General features: G+C 31.6%; 1 protein-coding gene across 1 annotated transcript; it reads left to right on the top strand.

Annotated features, from left to right (window-relative positions):
* Positions 1-731: 731 nt before the first annotated feature.
* Positions 732-23,692, top strand: LOC114288535 (protein NUCLEAR FUSION DEFECTIVE 4). Its single transcript, XM_082909082.1, has 2 exons — positions 732-1,402; positions 22,422-23,692. The coding sequence occupies exons 1-2, from the start codon at positions 938-940 to the stop codon at positions 23,547-23,549; spliced, it is 1,593 nt and encodes a 530-aa protein (XP_082765208.1). The 5' UTR covers positions 732-937; the 3' UTR covers positions 23,550-23,692.
* The last annotated feature ends 919 nt before the right edge of the window (positions 23,693-24,611 follow it).

The raw sequence follows: 24,611 nt of genomic DNA, 5'->3' as shown, positions 1-24,611 counted from the left end.
ACAAAAAATATAAGAATTCAGTATATTTTTTATATTTTTATATATTTATTAATTTTTTAAAATATTTTTTCACAAATTTTTTACTTTTTAGATACATCTAAGTAAGGTGCATTTAAAAAAGTAAAAAAATGTTTAAAATTTTAAAAATATTCATTAAAAACAAAAAAAACATGAAAATGAAAAAATTCACTTTTCAAAAAACTTAATCTAGAAAACTCAAACCAAACACACTGAATAAAAAATAAGGGTGTAAAGAGTTATTTTGGTACACGCAAAACAATGACAACTACTTAATTTATGTGGTGTTTTGAGAAATTGGTAAAAAGTTAATTTTTTAATTTTTTTAGTCTATTTTATCTTTTAATAGATAAAAGATATAAGAGATGATACGATCCAAAATAAATAAAAAGTTTGCCAAAGCACTCCTATATATATATATTTTTTGTCATGTTTTTGTTTCTTATATTTTTTATTAATCTGACACACAATAGTATATTGTGGGAGTCCACTCCCTGAGTGTAGTTAAATTATAAATTTTAATTTTAAATCCCTGAGTGTAGTTAAATTATAAATTTTAATTTTAAATTCATAACATATTTTTTATTTTGTTTAAATGATATTATTTAGTAAATTAAGTAAATGGTATTAAATTCAAATCTTATCTCTCTTCTAACTATTATTTTTTATTTTTTTTCCCTTTTAATGAAAAAATTGGCATTTAACATAAGAACCGAACCTTCTTTACGAAGAAATATAAAAAGAGAATGTGACTTGACAAAAAGAAATAAGGAAATTCATAGATACCAAGTTAATAATAGTATAAAGGTAGATATAGATATATCTGTATCTGTTAGACATGTTATCTGAAAATATGAATTTGCAGAAGTGAGAGAACACTCTGAGAATAAGAAAACAACAACAACAACAACAACAAAAAATGGAGAACAGTAAATGGATAGCCGCAGTAGCGAGCATATGGATCCAGTGCACCGGCGGCTCATCATACGGCTTCGCCATCTACTCCTCCATCCTCAAATCCACCCAAGGCTACGACCAATCAACGCTCGACATCGTGTCCGCCTTCAAGGACATCGGCGCCAACGTCGGCATCCTCTCCGGCCTCCTCTACTCCGCTGTCACGCTCCACCGCGGCAGAGGCCGGTGGCCGTGGTTTCGGGCCGGGCCATGGGTGGTCCACGTGGCGGGAGCGATTCAGTGCTTCGCGGGCTACTTCCTTATCTGGCTCACGGTGGTCGGAGTCATTTACCGGCCGCCGCTGCCGGCGATGTGTTGCTTCATGTTGATGGCGGCGCACGCTCAGACGTTCTTCAACACGGCCAACGTGGTCACTGCCGTTCACAACTTCCCTGATTACAGTGGAACCGTCGTCGGAATCATGAAGGTATGTTTGATTCTATTCATTTGCTTTTGCTCGACCGAGTCCAAGGGCGAGTGCTTGATAGTAAACTGTTTGACTGCCAGTTTGGAATTGTCGTTAGGGGGTGACAATCGGCCAATGGCCCGCCCGAGCCGCCAAGTACAACCTAGACCAACCTAGTCGGTTTTTGGGAAGCGAATTTTTTTAAATTTTTTTAATTATAAAATATTATTAGAGGGAAAAAAAATTGTGTTTAAAAAGATAGTTGAGTTTTTTTATAATTGGATGTGATGTTTATAAAAAAAAGTAAAATAATTATAAAATTTAATATGATATTTTGTTTAAATTTATTTTTTTTAATTTTGTAAAATATTTATCTTGTAGTGAAAAAAAAAACAAAAACAAAAACAAAATTGCCAAACACCGCCCTAGTATCGCCAAGTCCAACCCAGTATCGCCAGAAAATGTTATACAATAATTTCGAACTATCACATCATCATGTTTTTAAAGAAAAATGTTTAATTTATAAGATTGGATTAGACAAAAAAATAATAATAATAATAATAATAATAATAATATATATTTAACTCATTTAGAGTTAGTTTGGGATGTTCTAAAAAAGTACACTTTTTGACTTATTGGCTTATATGGGTTGGGTTTGATATGATATGTTAGAGAGGTAATGTAATTTAAATAAGATGATGTGACTTAAATAGAATAGTGACTTTTGTCTTTTTGTATTATTTAGGCCAAGTTTGGGAACTTGTAAAAAAGTCAAAAAGTCAAAAAGTTACTTAAAAAGTTAAAAAGTTAACACTATTCACCAAAAGTCAACAATTATAGCTGCACAACTCTTAATTCGAATTTTTCCCTACAAATCAATTTTTACAATTTTTTATTACACATTTTTTCATAAAAAGTCAAAAAGCTAACCCAAACATCCATATTTTCAATCTCAATTTTTTAATCTAAAAAAACAAAAAGTACACTTATTTAAGACATCCCAAATAACCTCTTAGTAGATGCCAAACTTCACCTTAATTTCCAAGTTTGGTTTCAAATAAAGAGTTTTAGTCTAGCTTAACCCAACTTGTCCATTTAAAAAATATTAATATTTATATTATTTAGTTATAAAATAAATTAAAACAATGATAAAAGATTAAAAAAAAAATACACACATATATATATACACACTTTCTATAGTTTAAGAGAAATGTTGTGGTGCACCTTGTAACTGAAAAAATAAATGGCACAATTTTATATTTTTGGAGTTACAGTTAAAAAAATTGTCATAATTAAATACAACATGATACATAACTGTCACCCCTCCCAAATTTGGGCATTACCAGTAGTGGCCTACATAGCTTTAGCCCAAGGCATATGTAAGCTTAAATATGAAACCATACCTATATAAAATAAAAGCAATAGTAGATCCTTAACATAAATAAATCAAAACAGGACCTAGTCATAAGTGATGAGTAACTTGGGCAAAACCAGCCCTAATCAATACCATCCATATATTTAGTAGGATACAAACAGCCCACATAACGAAATAATCCTAAATGAAACTCCACCAAAATGTATGCACAAAATCGACATAACAAGTTAAAACAAAATAAATGAATGTTTTATAGGTCCATACAATTAAGTCTCCACTGTGTCATGAGTCCACTCTAAATCCTTCTATCACCTGGAAATGTTTAACAATTAAGTCAGCTGATAACTCAGTGAGTAAAAGTATGGATAATAAAATACAATTTTGAAAGCAAGGTTCAATTCCAAAATAAGATTGTATATAACAGAAACTAGATTGGCATAGAGTTTTGAAAAAGACAATCTCATTTAAAAAGAAGATTTCACAGTTCATCAATTAAAAATATTCACGTCTCTCAAGAACATATCAAGGGGCGTTCTCCACTTAAAAATAGACAATAGTATAATTATTATCATTATTTGGGTACTAAGCATTTCAAGTAACATGTCACAAAATTCTCGAGGCAATAAGCCTGTTGAATCTAATATTGAATCAAGAGTCATCCTCGGGGTGGCAATCTAGGTCTTTTCTCTAAGAAGATCCGATTGAAAGTCACCTAGCCTAGCCCAAGTGTGTTCCTTACAATCGTTGAGCACTAGAGTTATCATCACCCAACCCAGATCTATTCTCTAGTGATCAAAGTCACCACACACAGTAGAATAAATTACCTGAACTGTTATATATAAATAGTCTCAATAATCAATACAATTCAGTTTCGCAAAATATGATAATTCACCATTATAAACATGAGATCATAACAAATAATTTACAATATGCCAAGTTTACACAGATTTTAGAAATAGCTCAGTTTCAATAATATAATAATAATTTAACCCAATTTTTAACGCTTGAACAATGATATGAAATGAGTCGGTAAAGTATAAATCCATTTTCTAAAATAATAAAACAAGAGATAAATGCACAATATGTGACTCTCCCAAGGCAAGATCTTATTATACATATAGTATCTCATTCAACAACCACTAGTTCTATATATTGTTTCTCAAAGAAAGTCTATATACACTTAACAGAATGACTTGTTCTTTGAACAGTAAGGAGGGAAACAAAGAAAAGAGAAATGGGTCTGGTCTCTCTCACTGTCCATCTATAATTCTGTTAAGAGCTTATTTGTTGAAATAGAAAATTTAGGAAGAATGAGGTTGGAATAAATTTCCTATTATCTGGATCACCTTTTATTTTGAAAAAGTTGTTTGGTCACGAAACAACAATTTACTTTTCAAATAATTTTAGGGAAAGAAAACATTTATAAAAATATGTAGCATAAAATTACTCACGTGATGAAGAAACAATAAAGTCCTCGAATAGAATACAAAAGTCCAACTAGTGTTCTGAACCAAGTATGAAAACTACATTTTACTACTACCTCAAAAATACTAAAGAGAACAATAAATTAGGTAACCCCAAGCTAAAGCGCACCAACACGGCTCAACCCAACTCAACGTTACTCTTAAATTATGTCTAGGTTCATGTTCTTCAAGGTCCAAAATTAACCAAAACATAGGTTGCGATCGAAACTTAATTAAATGACGTTTTGAGGTAAAATAGAGTTTTAGACAGGTTTTCCTATACTGTTTGCTAACTTAGAAATTAAAAACCCACACTACATCGCTCAGAAAAAAAATCAAAAAACCCCCAAAATATCAACTACTATGTTCTAAGTTTCAAACTCAATTGGTTTCACTCAATTTGCTTATCATATGAATTATTTACAATTAATTATATCTACACAAACCGCTTTTTGCAGCATTTTAAAGAAATTAACAGTTCTTTTAATATACACGAACGATCAACACAAGGCCAAATATGTAACAAATTAGACTCGTAAACGGTTCTAATGACACTGATTTAATAATTTTTAGATTAATACCCAAAGAAAACGATAATTTTAAAGTTAGCAATTTTGTGCGGAATTTTAAAAATTCACCCACCATTTAAGCATGAATTTTGCTCCTTAATTTGCTTTAAGATTTCCATAAAAAGAAAATATATTAGGGGTACTTACGTGTAGATTCTAATAAGTGGACTTATTGTTTAATATTATTATATACACATAAGTTGTTACAGTACAAAAGATGAGCCAAGACTAAACTACTAGATGAATCACTCATGCATTAATATTTGCAGCCTCAAACAATATACATAGCACCATAGTTACACCCACAACATCCACTTGTACTTGCTTGTAAAAAAATCAACTACATCTAAAACTTCCCATCACCAATCACTAATTTTTCACACCACCATCCATCATCCTCGTAAAACAATGATCTCAGCAATTCAAGGACTACATCATAGCCTTATTTAAAGTAAACGATAACATACGTGAATATATAAAATACTCAGTTGCTCCTTCCGTCAATCTTCTTCCCATGCAACCCTTCTCTCGCTTTTTCTCTCTCTCACAGGGCTGCTAGGAAGTTTAGAAAAAAAAATTGGAAAATTTAGTCAAAACCCCTCTATTGGATGTTTGTTTGGTGAAAAGAACGACCCAATTTATTTTCTTCATAAACTCCTTAAGGAGAAAACACATAGTTGAGTAAGCACAAAGTAAGATATCTTTATTTGTTTTATTTTTTTCTTTTTTGGATAATATTGCCAAAGTAACATGTTACTGTCAAATAGAATAATTGTCAAACAGAATAACATGTTATTGTGAGACAGAGTAATATGTTACTGTCAAACAGAGTAACATGTTTACTGTTACTGTTTACATTAATTTCAACGGTAGTAATTTTTTTTATAAGAATTCCATGCTTAACATAGATCTTATTTGATAGATCTTGATGAGAGAATTCTAAAAATATTAATTTTATTAAAAATCAACATGTACATCAAAAGTTATATTATTTTAAAATTTAATATTTTGATAACAGTGATATTTGTTGAACTTTTCAAAGAAAACTTTTTGTGTTTGTCCTTAATACATTAAAATTTTATTATTAGCAAATTTTGACCAAATCTCCCAACAAAATTATGACTCAGAATTAGGGTTTTATCTTCCCTGTAACAAATTTTCAAAATGTCACTACAACAAAAATCACTTTTGGTGACTAAATTTTTAGTCGCCAAAAGTCTGTTTTTAGTCGCCGAAAGTCGAAATTTTACCTTCCCCGAAAAAATTTTTTAGTCGCCACATTTGTCGCGTATTTCTGGTCGGCGGAGGTATTGGCGACTAAAACTTGTTTAGTCGCCAAAATACAGGTTTTTAGCGACCAATAATTTAGTCGCCAATAGTGTTTTACACTTTTGGAAATCAGGTCTTTAGCGACAAATAATTTAGTCGCCAATAGTCACTCAATCGCCGACTAAACGGTTTAGTCGCCAAAATAAAGAGTTTTGGCGAAAAAAAAAAACCCACTTTTTTTTTGCTTTTCCTGAGTTTCGAACCCCAACCGTCCCACATTCCAAGCCTTTTTGCAACACACTCCCTCCACTATGCCACTACAACTTCACATGAATATATATGCAATATATATTATTTATATAGTATATTAACCGGTATTAATACAAAATAATATATATAAATATAATTATTTTAATTCAATATAATTTATGTAAAAAATAAATTATTTACTAAAAAAAATTTAGGCCACTTTGGGCGACTAAAGTGAGTTTTAGTCGGCAAAACCCCTCCTTTTAGCTACTAATTTTTTTTTAGTAGCCAAAGACATCTACTTTTGGCGACTAAAGTGAGTTTTAGTCGGCAAAACCCCTCCTTTTACCTACTAATTTTTTTTAGTAGCCAAAAATCTCCACTTTTGGCGACTAAATTGAATTTTTGTCGCCAAAACCCCTACTTTTGGCTACGAAATTGATTTTAGTCGCCAATAACTATGCATTTGGCTACTAAACTGTTTTAGTCGCCAAAAGTGAACACTTTTGGCGACTAATTCCATTTTAGTCGCCAATTGTCCTACTTTCAACGACGAAAATTCAATTTTTAGTCGCGAAATCTGCTTTTTCTTGTAGTGTGATCACTTACTAATTATTTTTATTTATTTTATAATACTTTATCTGATTTATCTAAATAAACTAACATTATATGATCAATAATATCCACTACATGGCATACATATAAATTATTTGTAGTTTAAAATTAATTAAAATGTCATATAATAATATTTAAAAAAGACTCACCAACAAAACATTTGACATTTGTAAAAGGAAAATGTTATCAATTCCAAATAATCCACTAAATTTTCTATCAAACCTCTCATATGGGTGTTGGACCCACACAAACCCACATGGGTAGGTTTGATAGAAAATTTAGTAGATTATTTGGAATACTTAGCATAACTCTTTGTAAAATTATTATAATTTATTTATTTATTTTTATATTCGGGTTCTCATAATAACTAAAGAGTCATAACTAAAATAATATCATAACTAGATAAGAAAATTGGTCATAACTAAAGAAAAAAAAATGGCATAATTAGAGATGCATATGATACACCTCTTTCAAGGGTATGTATATTAGAATTTCCCATAACTTAAACTAAAGCAATTCTTAAAAGATTATATTTATTTTATAATTAAATTTTATTAATATTTTAAATTCAAATAATTATTAAAAAGATTTAATTTTTTTAATAACCCTTCAAAATAAAAAAATAAAATAAATAATTTAATAGCTTATATCCATTGAGTTAAGTAAATAGGTTTGGGATTTAGATATTCTTTTAACACTAGATTTAGGATGGCTAAATTAGACTCGATATTGAGTCGGGTCAAATTTGGAATTATACACAATCTCTTACTATATACTGTTAGCATTGCCCGAATCCAACCCAACCCAACCCAATATTTATCCCCCCTAGTTGGACCAACTCCAATTAATCACAATTCGATTGAAGGTGATCTATATATAATGAGTATATTCTGTCTCATGAATCAATCATAAAATATAGTGTAAATTACAAACACAATTCTTAAGATTTGTTTATAATATGGATATTTCTTTGTGATTTTGAAAATTACAAAACTCTATTGTTAGAAATTTTTATTTAACAAAATTAACAGAAAAATTAAAATTCCTAACTGTTGTCCTATACAACAATAAAATTACATGAATTGTTAATTAAAATATAATTCTAACATCATTAAAGGCTGTTAATTGACTTAATTATTAATTAATAAAATGGATTATTTGTTATACAATTAAAAAGTGAAAGGGACGAGATATAATTTTTAGAACCATATAAGACAATTTGTATTTTAAATAAATTCAAGAGATGTATTTTTAATTTACCGATAAAATATAAGAATCAAGACTGCATTCATATATTTGTATAAAAATAATAAAAGAAACAAAATAAAATTGTGGCTTTGGAACTTCCAAAATAACTCACTTTTTTTTTCTTAATTTTTTTTCTATTTTAGTGATATTTTTTATAGAATTATTTTAATTTTTTTTTTAAAAAATAGTCTAAAAAATAAAAATTTAAATTTAATTTTTTTTTAAAAAAAATCTACTATTTCTAGCATATTTTTTTGTCTTCTCTTGACTTTTTTAATAATTTATTTTTTAAAAATTTAATTTTTCCTGTTTGCCTCGTCGAGTAGATCTTTAAAAGCTTAAAGTTTTTTGAAAAATTAGAAAAAAAAAATTACTGAAAACAAAAATAAACCAACAAAAGTGCAAACTCCAAACACCCATGAAGTCGCCTGAGATTTAAATTTTTTTTTTGTTGGTCTTTTTAGAATTTAATATAGTTAGATATTTTTATAGGAAAATTTTTAGGTAAACTACCAATACATCCTAATAGTTGAATTTAATTCCCATCAAATCCTAACAAAATCACCTCTAAAAATAATTTTTTGTGACGATTTTTGGCACATGTTGCCAAAAATTGACAATTAGTATCTTTTTTCCTGTTACAGTTTTTATAATTGTCGCTAAAACTTATAACTAGTTACGTTTTTCTGTGACAATTTTCAAACTGTCATTGAAAGTTGAAAATTAGAGACATTTTTAGTGACTTTTTTTTTTATAAAATTGTCGCTAAAACTTACAATTAGTGACATTTTTTGTGACAAAATTTTTAAATTGTCACTGAAAATTAACCATTAGTGACTTTGTTTAATATGTTTAATAAAAAAATGTCATTGATTCCCACAGGACCTACTGTGATTATTATTTTAGTTATGTCTAAACATATTATTTCTTAAGTGATGTTTGATTGTAACACTTAGTTCTGAGTCATTGGGGCTATGAGTTAGGGAAGAGTTGTTTTTAACTTCTACTTTTTGATTATCAATTTTTAATTTCGAATAATCTACAACAAATAGGGCGCTTGTCAATGACTTATTGTGGGTCCGTTTGGCAAGAGAATTTGTGGCTATTTTAGCCACAAAAGACAAAATAGGCTATTTTAGACACAACAAACAAAACATCACATCCAACCCATAATCATTACACTATTCTCTCACAAAAAAAGTAAAAAAAGTCAAAAGGCCAAAAAGTCCTTCCCAAACCAAGCTTTTTAGCCCAGGCTAAAATAGTCAAAAAAATCAAAAAATCAAAAAATCAAAAAACTAACTCACTTTCCAAACAGAGGCTGTGATTGTTATTTTAGTTATAACTAAGAACGTCTTTAGTTATGTTTTAAGTAGTATTTGATTATTATCTATTATCATGTTTTTAGTTATGAAATTTTTTATAACTTACCCATGATAAACTCCTAAGGCGTACGATAGAATGACCTCTTTCATAATTGCTTTAAAAAAATTATTATTTTTATCATGTAAAAAGTTATTGTATTCAGCAAAAGTGAACATGCAAATAAGTATTACCAAACAAAGCTTAAATGTCTGTATTATATTTTGTAATTTATTTTAGTAATAATTATTACTATAATAAAGTTGAGAAAATTTTCAAATAAATAGAAATGAGTTGGAAGAAGACTACTAGAGGCGAAGCTAGGGGGTGGGGTGGTTTCATACATTATAAATTATAATCAGTAATATTTTCTTAAATACTTCATAACTGGCTTAACATAATGGCTCACTGTATTATAATTAATGACATTTACAATTCATGTTTTGATGTACATAGTTTTTAGAAAAGTTTAACCTAATGACATATTACCATGAATGTATACTTGATATGAATTCATAAAATAACTTTTTGATGGTTTTTTTTATCTTATCATATTCATAATTTAGTGTACATACTAATATCTATTTTTATTTACTAATTATACTTTACTTTCTTTTTTTTTTATCTTATTGTGACTTGCACATTCATGTAAGTATAATTAGTTTGAGTTATTTCAGCCTAAATGTAATTTTTTTCTTCTATATATTATTCTTGTAGATATTAATATTTAAACATGTTGCCCTTATTTATGATGTGAAATAAGTTTTTTTTTTTTTTGAAATGGTTGTACAACTTACTTATAATTTAAAATAATTTTTTATGTTAACCATGTTAGGAGTATCATGTTTGGGTTGACACAATTGTAAATAAGTCTAATCAGTGTCAAAATAATTGACACATTCAATTAAATGGATCGTGTTAGGAAATTTTAGATACAAACATGTTTGGTATGAGCTCCCCTCAATACCTTCATCACTCCATACCCGTCTTGTAGGCTCCAATTTAAACTCATATCGATGATCTAAACTATATATCTTATAGGCCTTACAGTAAAAGTTATCAATGCAAAAAATCAACTTAAACCGCATTTTATGAAATGAATGAATATAATTGTAAACTTAAATCATCTATTTTATAAAATAAAATGTGATTTATTCTTGTACTTATGCTTATCTAATGAAGTAGAATTTTTTGTATTGATAACTTTTATTGCAAGGTGTATAAGATAGATGGTTCAAATCGTATACACTTAAATTATAGCCCATAAGAAAATATGGAAAGATAAGGTATGAAATGGAGATCATCGTAACCTACAATGATATGAAATGGTACAATTCCCACCCATATTTGGAAACCCACTTACTTTTCAATCTACCCTTCCATATTAGTTTCCTTTTTGTTAGGTAGGAAATTTGGTTGCAAAGTCAAACTTTTCTTTGCCACATGAAATGCTCTGCTCAAGTAGGCACCAAACTTACTGATAAAAAAAAAAAAAAAAAAGTAGGCACCAAACTTGATATACAAAGACAAAAAGAAAAGATCTTGTACACATCAAGCCCATTGTATTAGTTAAAGGTTGCGTAATAGGTTGTCCTACTGTTGATCTACTGCCAATTTTTTAACCTCAAGGGTTTGGCTTGGTGGCACAGTCTTTCTTTTTTTTTTTCATTAGTAAATTTTTTTTTTAATAAAATATGAAATTAAAGATATAGGAAGATGATATGGATTGAGAGAGATTTGGAAAGTATAAGATATCTCTACTGTAAGTATTAATAATACATGTAACCATAATAATAATGCGGAATTAAACTTAAAAGGATCTTGAATTCAATACAAGTCAAGAATAAAACGAACATACCTTTGTCAGCCATTGAATTAGAGAAGTTGAGAAAGTACTCCTAATAGTTGAACCTTGAATTTTTGGCTCACCTTCTTTTCTCTGTCTTTCTTAATTAGGATGACTATAAAACTTAAAGTGATGGAAAAATACTCATGATATGAAATGGGAGTCACCCACCCTTATATAGAGGAGAGAATAGGGCCAAATAAACTCTATCAGAAGAATTCTTTATCCATCAAGATTTCCTTCTTATCTTAGAAGAGTGATTGTATTAAAATTCTAATTACTAAACATTATATATAATATTGGCTTTATCTAATTGTGGAGTCCAAATAAAATAAAACATGTAAAAATATGTAGGCTATTGGGCCACACTAGAAAATAAATCCAACATTCTCCCACTTTGCCCATTAAGCCGATTATGATGCAATTATGAGTTTTTCCAAAAAATATGCAACTTATAAAAAATTTTGACTCATTGGATTCCACACTAAAAATTTTGACACGTGATCACGAATTTTAAAAATAGCCAATAAGTTCAGATATATTAGAAACTATAATACTGTGATTACTTCAGATCACTAATGTAAGTCATAGCGGTTATACAACATTTATGTCATATTTCCTTCTATGCACTACACCATTGATAACCTTCACCAACCCAGTCCTTTATCGGGGTATATAATTATTTTCCTGAAAGGCTCCTGTAATTTGTCTTGTTAAGACATTCCCTGTTTATCAATATTCAAATTAATGTGTACACACACTTTTAGAAACAGAAAAAATAGAAACAAAATTATTATTGCGCAAATAGTGTCAAATAAAAATAAGCACTCACGATTAACCATACACATCAAAGGTTGCTTAAAAGACCCATCCTGATAACATGCTCTTTGTATGTCATTGGTGGCAATCCCTTTGTGAATGAATTAGCAATCATAAGAGAGGTGCTTAAGTTTTCAATTAACACTTGTTGTTTCTAGATTCTTTCTCTAACGACTAAGTACTTTACTTCCATGTGTTTGGAACCACTAGAGTACTTTCCATTCTTAGAGAAGAAAACTGTTGCGGTATTGTCACAATATATCTTCAGCGGCCTAGCAATTGAGTCAACAACACCAAGTCCTGAGATGAAATTTCACAACCATAAAGCATGATTTGTAGCCTCAAAGCATATGGAATGTCTTTCATTTGTTTTCTTTCCAAGTCATTCCTTGGACACTGTTTTTTCACTTAATTTATCACCCTTCGTGATGGATGCATCACCGGCTGAACAAAACTGCATATTGAATCTCTCCAAAACACGATCAATATATCCTTTTTGAGATAGTCCCAGCAATCCTCGAGATCGATCCCTAAAGATCTCTATGCCAATAACATAGTTTGCCTCACCCATATCGACCATTTTAAAGTTCTTGGAGAGATATTCCTTGATTTCATGCAATAAGCCAAGGTCATTACTAGTTAACAAAATGTCATCCACATATAGCACCAAAATAATGAACTTGCTCCCACTAACCTTCAGATATATGCACTGATCAACTGCATTTTCCTTAAATCCGAAAGAGATAATGGTATCATTAAACCTTAAATACCATTGCTTGGCTTGTTTAAGGCCATATATGGATTTCTTTAATTTGCACGCTAAATGTTCTTTACCTCTCTTTGCAAATCCTTCTGGCTACTCCATATAAATTTCTTTATCCAAATTCTCATTTAAAAAGGTAGTTTTCACATCCATTTGATGCAACTCTAAGTCATAATAAGCTACCAATGCTAGGATGATTCTAAGCAAGTCCTTCTTGGATACTGGAGAGAAGGTCTCTGTATAGTCTATGCCTTCTTTTTGAGCAAAACCCTTGGCAACAAGGCTGGCTTTAAATCGTTTGATATTGCCTTTTGCGTCATGCTTGGTCTTGAAGACCCATTTACACCCGACCTTTTGGCAATTATTAGGCAATTCAACGAGATCCTAAACACTATTCTGTTCCATGGATTTTAACTCTTTATTTATAGCATTGACCCATTTAGAAGAATCATCACTATTCATGGCTTGTGAAAATGAGACTGGATCTTTGTTAATCCCAATATCAAAATCAGATTCCTGTAGATACATCATGTAATCATCTGGAATGGCAGGCTTTCTTTCCCTCTGAGATCTTCTCATAACTGGCGGTTGTGGTGGTTCTATAATATTTTCAATGGTGGTATCTTCATGAAGTGGTGAAACATGAGGTGGTGAAGGATTTTCATTATGTTGTTCGTTTCCCTCGGCTTGTGGAAAAGTCTGAGGTACAATAATTTTTTTTTTTTGAAAAGGGTCAAATGTTGGGACATCCACCCTAATTTCCTCGAAATTCACCACTCGTGTTTTCTCACTCCCACTAATTTCACCATTCTCTAGGAATCTAGCATTACCAGTCTCCACTATCCTCGTACTGTGATTAGGACAATAGAATTTGTACCCTTTAGACTTGTCTAGATAACCAATGAAATATCCATATTGTTCTTAAGTCCAACCTTTTCTCTTGTGGGTTGAAGATTCTTGCCTCTGCTGGACAATCCCAAATATCTAAGTGTCTCAAACTAGGCTTCCTACCAGTCCACAACTCAAAAGGAGTTGTTGGGACCGCCTTACTAGAAACCCTATTTAAGATATACATTGCAGTCTTTAAAGCTTCACCCCACATTGAAATAGGTATAATTGAGTAACTTAACATACTCCTAACCATATCTTTAAGTGTACGATTACGCCTTTCAGCAATTCCATTTTGCTGTGGCGTACCAGGCATTGTATATTGAGCACAATTGCCTTTCTTTTCTAAGAATTTGGCAAATGGGCCAGGATTTTGGCCTGACTCATCATATTTACCATAATACTCACCACCCCTGTCTGATCTCACTATTTTAACATTTCTATCTAATTGTCTCTCGACTTCAGTTATATACACCTCAAGGATGTCAACAGTCTGAAACTTTTCATAAATTAGATACACATATCCATAACGTGAGAAGTCATCTATAAATGTGATAAAATATTTTTCACCACTAAGACATGGGATGTTGAGTGGCCCGCAAATATCTGTATGAATTATCTCAAGAAGCTCATTACTTCTTGTGGCACATTTCTTGGTGTGTTTGGTTTGCTTTCCTTTAATGCAATCCACACATATCTCAAAATCAGTGAAGTCTAAGTTTTCCAAAATCCCTTTCTTCACCAATTTTTTCAATTCTATTTCTAAAGATATGCCCCAACCGTCTATGCCACAAGATTGAGGATTTTTCATTAATTAGACCACGTTTTAAACCAATATTCGAATGCAGAGTTACTAATGATTGTGCAAACTGATGATTTAAGGTAATTTTATATAAACCATCACATAAATTACCGAAACCAATTATTATTGAATTAAACATTAAATTGAGTTTTCCACAACTAAATAAAACTGAATGTCCAACACGATCTAATTTGGATAACGAAACTAAATTCCTAGAAATTGAAGGAACATAAAAAGTGTCTTCTAGATCCATCTGATGAACCCGTCTCTAAGATCAGTCGGTAGGTTCCTACAGCTACGACTTCAGCTTTGAGACGATTCCCCATATAGACAAATCTTTCACTTTCCTTCGGTTTCCTGGTTAAGAGGTATCCCTGCATGTCATTTGTAATGTGGATCATAGCCCCAGAGTCAATCCACCAAGTATTAGAAGATACTTCAGCAAGATTTGATTCATAACAAACAAAAAAAAATTTCTTACATTTCTTTTCGAACCAAGCCTTTCGCTTGCTGCAGTCTTTTTTCACATGTCCCTTCTTGCCACAAAAGTAGCACTTGACAGTGAAACCATTCTGAGCCTGATTTTCTTCCCCTGGTTTATTCTTTTTCTTTGGTGGATTTTTCTTTGATTTTACACACTTACCCATCTTTTTCTTTATAGCTCCATGAGTTACAGCCAATGCAGTTTGACGTCCTTCCTCCCTCAACCTCACTTCCTCCTGAACACACATATTAGTCAGCTCATTCAAACTCCACTTATCTTTATTGGTGTTATAGTGACTTTTGAATGCACTGAACTGTGATGGAAGTGAGTTGAGAATAAACTGCACGAGGAAAGTTTCATCAACCTGCATCCCTAAAGTTTTAAGTTTTACAACTTTGTCGCCATATTGAGGATGTGATCCTAAACTCCTCGATGGCCATTATATTTCATTGTTGTTAATTCAACCATAATAGTGCCAGCAAGTGGCTTGTCGATCTTCAACAGCCTTTAACCAAATTTTACTTTAAGCGTTAGAGTAACGTCACTAAAGAGTCCTTTGGTCAATAACCAAGTAAGATCCCTGGAAGGTCGGAGGAGTCAATATAGCCTCCCTTCTAAGTTTAATCACCTTAGATAGCAAGCTATCTTTTTGACAGATCTTAAGAGGTGTTAACACAAGATCTCATAAGTAACACGGAAAAAGGCATAAACAATATACATATTGAAGCTTTGAGAATTATGATGAACTATTGATATCACATAAGTCTTTCCTTTGGGCAAAACTTGGGTATATCTATTGTCCACTCGTCAAGAATCACTTATGTAGGTCTAAAGTAATTTATGCAATTTTTTAACTAGTCATGTTACCTTTGGGTATTCAATTCTAATCTGTCAAATTACATAAGTTACATTATCCTACCCAATTTATAATTATTTTAAAGTGACTCTCCTTTGCGCTAGTCTCAATCTCCTAATTATAACTACAATTGAAAATATTATCAACCTTAATGTTACCCTTTTAACAATTCTTTTATGTAGTTCTATATTCATAAGTTTCACAAATCTAGGCCACTTTGGCAGCTACTAAATTAGTAAACCCTATGAATATGAAACAAACCAACAATATTCTCTATTCATTAATTTGAGTTATTTAATTATCATTAATTAAATCACTATTTAATGATTTTTAGAATTTCTTTTATGTGATTACAATTACCAATATGATAATAATAATAACTCTAGACAAACATGAATATATAGATATATATATATATATATATAATATGACAATCATGAATATCTCATATAATGGTCAATAAGAATTATACCTAATATGAATTAACCACTTAAATATTTAATAGTTAATGTCATAAAATTATATCATGATATTAATTTTAGATCATGAAAATATATAAATATTAATAATAAAGTGTACATAATCAGACAAGATAAAATCATAATTCTTTGACGTAATACAATCAAATATTTATTTAACAGACTGAATGATTCAATGAATTCTAAAATCACTTTTAATCCGATAATTTGTAATCAATTTTGATATACCAAGTCAACCAAAATTGGTAGCAAAATCAGTTGGATTATGCAACGACTAAGTAACGGCCTGAGTCAAATTTTTTATCGTGGCTTGTTTTAAAAAAAAAAACTTGTCCAATTTTCTAATAAGAAGGCAAGGTTTTAACTTTAAATTTAACCAACCAACCTATGTGGTAGATAAGTGGACTATTATCATGCAAACTTTAAAGTCATGGCTATGTATATGCTTATTGTAAAGGGTTATGGAGAGCATGTAAATAGCATAACAAAAATCATTACACGTTTGATCAATACAAACAAATTGAGATAATATTTTAAAGTCAACACTTTTAATAAAACAAAGGTACCGTTTATTAATAACAGTATCATAAATATATTATTATTCCAAGGTGTATTGATTCACAAAACTAAAGCTCTAATACCACATGTAAGTATTAATAATACATGTAACCATAATAATAATGCGGAATTAAACTTAACAGGATCTTGAATTCAATACAACTCAAGAATAAAACGAACATACCTTTGTCAGCCATTGAATTAGAGAAGTTGAGAAAATACTCCTAATAGTTGAACCTTGAATTTTTGGCTCACCTTCTTCTCTCTGTCTCTCTTAATTAGGATGACTGTAAAACTTAAAGTGATGGAAAAATACTCATGATATGAAAGGGGAGTCACCCATCCTTATATAGAGGAGAGAAGAGGGCCAAATAAACTCTATCAGAAGAATTCCTAATCCATCAAGGTTTCTTTCTTATCTTAGAAGAGTGATTGTATTTAAATTCTAACTACTGAACTTTATATATAATATTGGCTTTATCCAATTGTGGAGTCCAAATAAAATAAAACATGTAAAAATATGTAAGCTATTGGGCCACACTAGAAAATAAATCCAACACTTACTACTATTGCTCGCATCCATAAAACCACCCTTAAGCCTCACAATATTTCTAAACAACAAAAAGACAGATACTAACGAAAAAGAAGTTAAGAAGATCTTAACTCCACAAGACACTGCCCCTCCTGCAGACTCAACCAAATCCACTCAACATCTTGCATGCAAAAATGCTACACCACTCCCCCTCCAAAAGGCTCCAGAAAACAACCTACCCTCTAACAAAACAAAACACACCCCCACTGACTTTAACCATTCAAAAACTTATCACCGACAGGACACAACAACCTCCCCTACTTCCATCAAATCCCATTATCCATCTAATAATTAAATACAAATGCACACTCTACGAAACAAACTCAAACAGTATTACGTTTAGTTTTCTTGCCGATAGTTTGGCTCTGTGCCTTGGTCTTAGGAGTGTGCTCCTTCTAAGTTTTAGGGATCGAAACCTCTTAGGTATTAACAATGAGTACTGCTATTAACACCTCATCAATTATTTTGGATCTCCCATTTTTTAGTCTTTTTTTTATTACAATAATAACCTCAAATGAAATTACTAAAAAAAGATATTAATAATTTTGGGACATCTCATCTCACAATTAAGCCCACACACCCACTACATCATGAATTAGGGTTTATGAGAGTACCAACCTCCATTACCACCCATCTATCTTCCCCAAATCACACCTTTAAAACCTACCTGCCCTCAAAACCTTGAAAACCCTTTGACGACAATATTCCGATAATAACGGTGCCAACCATTTGATTAACTACACTTCTTCGGCAATGAAAATGAGTAGAAGTTTTTTCGACAACCACAACTCCATGATACGAGAGAAGTACAACAATAAAAGCTCAAAGAAGGTTCATAACTTTGATGGTGTTTTTAGCTCAAAGGAGATTGGCCTTGTAAGAGTAAGTTTCTTGAAGAAAAAAAAAAAGGCAAAAAATAATAGAAACTATTCGTTATTTTTTCAAGACTGAACTCCCAAATATATGATCGAAATTCGGGAACACAGGCTCGAACATTGTTTATTTGTTCAAGATCAAGTAACCAAACATTTCTTATTTATTCAGGAACAGATAACCAACTTTGACAATGGTAAAACTGAAGAAAATGATGCGTCGGTAGAGATCACAACCTAAGCTAGTCTTATCAGGGCAATTGACAGTAATCACACTTGGCTCTTCTTCTTCTTTCTCAAGCAAAAAAAACCCAACCCAATTTCTTACTGATATATTATAAGGATTGAAGGTTAAAAACCCTACATTTATTTTCTCACTGTAAAGTCATGAATAAGTATGTGGAGATGAAGTAGTAATCACCTTCATGGGTTTTGTTAGGGTTTTGGGAAGAGAGGTTTTTTGGCTTGTGGGGTTGTGGAGGTGTGAGGGTTGTGCATTCAATTGAATGAGTAGAATATTTTCACAAGGATAATTTTGGTATTCTTTGGGGGGAGAAAAGAAATTTTCGGAGTTTTAAAATTTATAAATGGGGTACAAAGAAATAGGGGTCCAAAATAATTGATGGAGTGCTAATAGCAGCACTCATTAACAATTCCTTAGGTCCATCGAACTTGAAGAAAACCTTTAAATTAACCGTAGTGCACTTAAAGAAAACTCCTTGTCGACGCCTATTGACTCCTAGGGATTAGTTGGGTTTTCATCCGGACATTCCAGTGTCAATCAAAATATATATATATATATATATACTGCCAATTTTTAGGCTTGAATCAGTGCCATGGTGTTTGTTGAGTTTGCGACTACATGCATTGAATCATAACTGGGTGCTTGTTTAAAAGAGGGGTGTGAGTCCCATATTCATGTGGAGGGGATCCAAACCTTCTCTATATGACTATTTAAATGGTAGCATTGCTATTAAAAGAAGGTTTTTGTATATATTGCCACAAGGATCTAGTAGTGAGAAGGGAAGGTGTCTTGAACCTTGACTTGGTTAGCAGCCTACAAATTCTTACCCAACGAGTTACATAGCTTGCTTAGTGCAAGGCTTTTGAATTGTAAAAAGGAGGTGGAATGAAAAATGAAACCTAATGCCTATCGCCGCTATTAGTCTTGTATGTTATTTGGGATCACATGTCCTCTTCTCTCTTGTCAGTTGTCATCATGTCTCATATTTTCTCTTTAAAACATGATCAGCCAATCTGCCTAATCGTTTGGTAACTGTTACAATATTTAAGAGAGAGAATGACAATATTATATTGAATATTGAGTTGAATAATTATTTAACAATGTATACAAGACTCCTTTATATAGAATGAGAGAAACCTAAGTATGGTAATCCTAAATATGATATAATATGGTATGTATGATAGACAGAATATATAGTTACTATATTTAACACCCCCTTAAACTCAAGTAGGGATACTAACTTACGTTTGGAGAGAGAAACTAAAATATGAAATAAAATTAAAAATAAAATAAAATATGGATAGATCCGAGGCAAATAGATTGCAAAGTCCAGATGGGTGCACATGGGTGTTTGAGATAGATTAGAGGTCGGAGCTAATGCCAAGAGACAATTTATGGTTATACTAGAACATTGTAGAAACTAGTTGGAAATAATGTCGGGGCAGTTTAAGGTCATACTGGACCATTGTAGGAACTAACCAGAATCAATGTCAAGACAGTTTACGGGATCATGCCGAACCGTTGTACGAATTGGCCGGAATTAATGTCGAGACAATTTAAGGGGTCATGTCAAACTGTTGTAGAGACTAACTGGAATCAATGTCGGAACAGTTTAAAGGGATCATGCTGAACTGATATAGAGAACTGGATGTTGAACCAGCAAGCATGGCAGATACATACCTTATGATGTGGTGTTGAACGATGATGGCAACAGATGACTGAGTGTGCCAAGGGGCGACTTATTAGAAAGTGCACCAGGGGGCGGCTTGGATGGTGTACCAGATGGGATGACTTTGGTGGTGCGCCAAGGGGGTGACTTGGATTGTGAGCCAGAGAAGGCGGCTTGGGTGGTACGTCAAAGGGTGACTTAGATGGTGCGCCAGAGGAGGTGGCTCAGGTTGTGCGCCAGAAGAGGCGACTTAGGTGGTTCACATGATATATCACCATACTCACCATAATATAGATATAATACCCCCTTATCAAATAGGTTTGAAGATAAAAACCTATTTGAGGTTGAAACAGAGGGAAAGACAAAATGGAGCAAAAACACACAAAAATATATTGCGAGTAAAAAATATATATATGATAGAGATATTTGGGGTGTGAATAAACTAGTGGACAGAGGAAGAGATCACCACAAAGGGATACTGAAAAGAAATTATGGCAACAGGATAGGTTGCGGTCCGGTGGGTGGCTAACGCAAGGTTGCCGCCCGCTGGTGAAGTGAAATTACTAAGTACTTAACCTAATTCTGATGCCATGTTATAATATTTAAAAGAGAGAAGGAGAATATTATATTGAATATTGTATTGAATAATTATTTAACAATGTATACAAGACTCTTTTATATAGGAGGAGAGAAATCTAAGTATGATAATCCTAAATATGATAATAAATATAATATGGTATGTATGATAGATAGAATATATAGTTACTATATTTAACAATAACTATGGTTAATAGATTTGAGACAGTGAAGAAAGTGAACAAAGGATTTGTAGTCATCTTATTTTCATGCTAAGATGACAAAGATATGGTTGGGCCAAAGAATGGAAGTGGGATATGGCTATTAAAAGCTTTTAAAAGCACCATTGAACTACTCTCGAGTTAGTTGAAAGCCATTGTCAAAGTGTTAGTGTTCTCTAATGTTGCAATTTATTTGCCAGTTTTAATCGAGAGTATGATGCAAAATTGAAAATCATCACTTTGTTTTCATGAATGACATATATTTTATCCCGACTTTGTTGTTATGAACTCTATCTCTTTCCTCAGCTTCTTAACTTGGCACTGATAAGCCATTCACATTTTACCATGTTGATAGGCACACAATAGAGTTTTCAATTTTTCATCGTACAGGTTTCATTCAGTTGATTAAATAGATAAAAGATTCGGTTCGATTTGAAACATGCTTCTTCCTATTTTTTTTTTTTTTTTTGTGATTACTCTTTCTTAGTGAATTCTTATTGTCAAAATCTAATAATCCTTCACATCCAATTATTTATTGCAACCATTGTTGCTTCTTTTATTTATCAATTGCAGGGAATTGCAGGGAAGTAGTGTTGAAAATTTAAAAAAATTAACTGTATTTTATCGTTTTTAGTTTTTGAAGAAACTGCAAGGAATTATAAATCAAAATTTGAAAGCTCTGAAAATGGTCATTCCCTAGAGTCGGTCCTTTAATAATCAACGATGCCGACTGAAATAGATGGGTTACATTACTAACTTTGGCATAATATGCACAAAAGTGGTGTTCTCAGAAACTTCGGTCCTCGTACTTAATAACCTAACATTTGAAATTTCTTACGCTTAAGCCCTATCTTTAATCACTGCACTGCAGTATACAATGGGCCTTTGAAATTTGAAGACGCCTATTTTTAAAACTTACAAAAGATTACTCTTGAATGTACAATCATATCAAAATGTAAATTTATTTGCTACGAGAAAAAAAAAAGAAAAATGATATGTTTCATGTTTCGCATGGTACTTGAATTAAGTGTATTATGTAATATCTCTAGAATTGCCTTTAGGGTTCTAAGAGAATGACATTGACAATTTAGATGTACCTTGTTTCTATACTGTTTTTTCTTCCTCTAGCTATAATCTACATGTTGTCAATTCTCAATCATTTAGAACTACTATAATTATATTTAGTACAGTACCTCCTCTCTTAACTTCTTGTTTGGCCAGGGCTTTCTTGGATTAAGTGGAGCAATGCTTGTACAAGCGTATCATACAATTCTCAAGGACAATCCAAGCAGTTTCATATTGATGCTTGCACTGTTGCCAACTTTTGTTTCCTTATTGTTCATGTGCCTGGTAAGAATTAATCAGACAAACAGTGGAGACAACAAGAAGCATCTGAATGGTTTCTCAGCAATCGCTTTGATTGTTGCTGCGTATCTCTTGATCTTGATAATCTTGGAAAATGTATTTACTTTTCCATTCTGGGCACGCCTTCTTACATTTGTAGTGCTTCTTCTTCTTCTCGCTTCACTTCTTGGGATTGCGATCAAAGCCCAACAAGAGGACTCACTGAGATTACCACAAACACCACCCAACGAGAGGACCCTATTAATTGATGAATCTACAATTGATTCTGAGAAATTCTCTACGGAGGAAGATTCTATCGAGTATCTTTGTAAAATGAATCTCCTGCAAGCAATGCGTACCATAAACTTTTGGTTATTGTTTATCGCCATGTTATGTGGAATGGGCTCAGGATTGGCCACATTAAACAACATAAGCCAAATTGGGGAATCACTCGGTTACACAACTGTGCAGTTAAATACATTAGTTTCCTTATGGAGTATATGGAACTTCCTAGGACGGTTTGGAGCTGGATATGTATCAGATATATTCCTTCACACACGAGGCTGGGCACGACCATTGTTTATGGTTCTAACTCTGGGAACTATGACGGTTGGCCATCTAATCATTGCTTCTGGTTTTCCCGGTAATTTGTTTGTGGGTTCAATACTAGTTGGAGTTTGTTATGGTTCACAATGGTCACTTATGCCAACTATCACTTCTGAGATATATGGTGTTTTGCATATGGGTACTATTTTTAACACCATTACCATGGCAAGCCCTATTGGAGCTTCCATACTGTCTGTGTTTGTAATTGGCTATATTTATGATAAAGAAGCGGGTGAGGGGAATTCATGCTACGGTAGTCATTGCTTCATGTTATCTTTTTTCATCTTGGCATGTGTTAGTCTTTCTGGGTTTTTTGTTGCGTTGATTTTGTTGTTCCGGACAAGGAGGTTCTATATGCAGATTTTCCTCAGACGGCAACAACATTTGGCAATACAGTGAGAAGGAAAAATGTAATTTTTATTTATTTATTTATTTTTCTGGTTTTCTGATGTTTAATGTGAGCTATGTTTGTGGAAGTGAGGTAAAATATGAGACAATGCTGGTTTTCTTTCTGATTATATGAAGTTCATTTTATTATACTATTGGAAACATTTGTGATTCTTTTGTTTAAAAATGCTAATGATCATTTGCTTGGTTTTCTCGTAGATCATGAACCTGCCAAGTTTATGTGCTCGCAGTTGCATATTTCTCAAGATATTAAAGAAATAGCACAGTTGATAATGCTTAGCCTGACTGTTTTGTACTTAAAAACCACTAAATCAACACTAAATTTTTTCAGATTAGACTCGATCAATTTCGATTAACACGAAATTGAAAAATATCACTAAATTATATCATTAGATGTTTCTATTTCAATAGGATATATGAACAAATTGCTAGAAAATCATTCTACATCCCATCTTCGCCAACACTTGACACTAAATTGTTGACAATTTTTTAAACTTGGGATTTTTTAAAAAAAATTTATACTTTATATAAATGTCATAGTTATATAATTAAAATTTTAGATACAGGTTTCTTGTGTTGTAAAGTTATTGAGATAAAATTTACTTATAAATTTGTAAATTTCTTTAATTTTGAAAAACCTACAAATAACCTTTGGGTTTAAAATAAAGTTAAGAATAAATCTCATCTTTGTTAAAAATTGATTGTTCAATTTTTAGAAATATTTTTAGTTGTTGAAGGGCTGATGAAGAAAAGAGAACTGAGAAATAATAAGAGTAAGAACTGAAGAAGAAGAAGAAATATTTAAATAGAATTGGACAGAATGAAGAAAAAATAGAAAATGAAATAAAGTTGAAGAGAGAACCAGTAAAAAAAAATGTAATGCCAAAATCACTCATTAGTGTACTACCGAAGACACTAACAAAAACATAAATATACATGTGCTATTCATTACTTGAAAACATGACCCACTTAACATCGTGTCTAGTAGGTATATTTATTATTACACTAACTAGTGTTTTCTAACATTATTTATAAGATTAAAAAAAAAAAAAA

The sequence above is a fragment of the Camellia sinensis genome, chromosome 15 (assembly GCF_055761805.1).
Source record: "Camellia sinensis isolate YWXY chromosome 15, ASM5576180v1, whole genome shotgun sequence".
Lineage (NCBI taxonomy): Eukaryota > Viridiplantae > Streptophyta > Magnoliopsida > Ericales > Theaceae > Camellia > Camellia sinensis.
The sequence above is the reverse complement of the archived record's forward strand: the minus strand, read 5'-3'. Positions and strand labels throughout refer to the sequence as shown.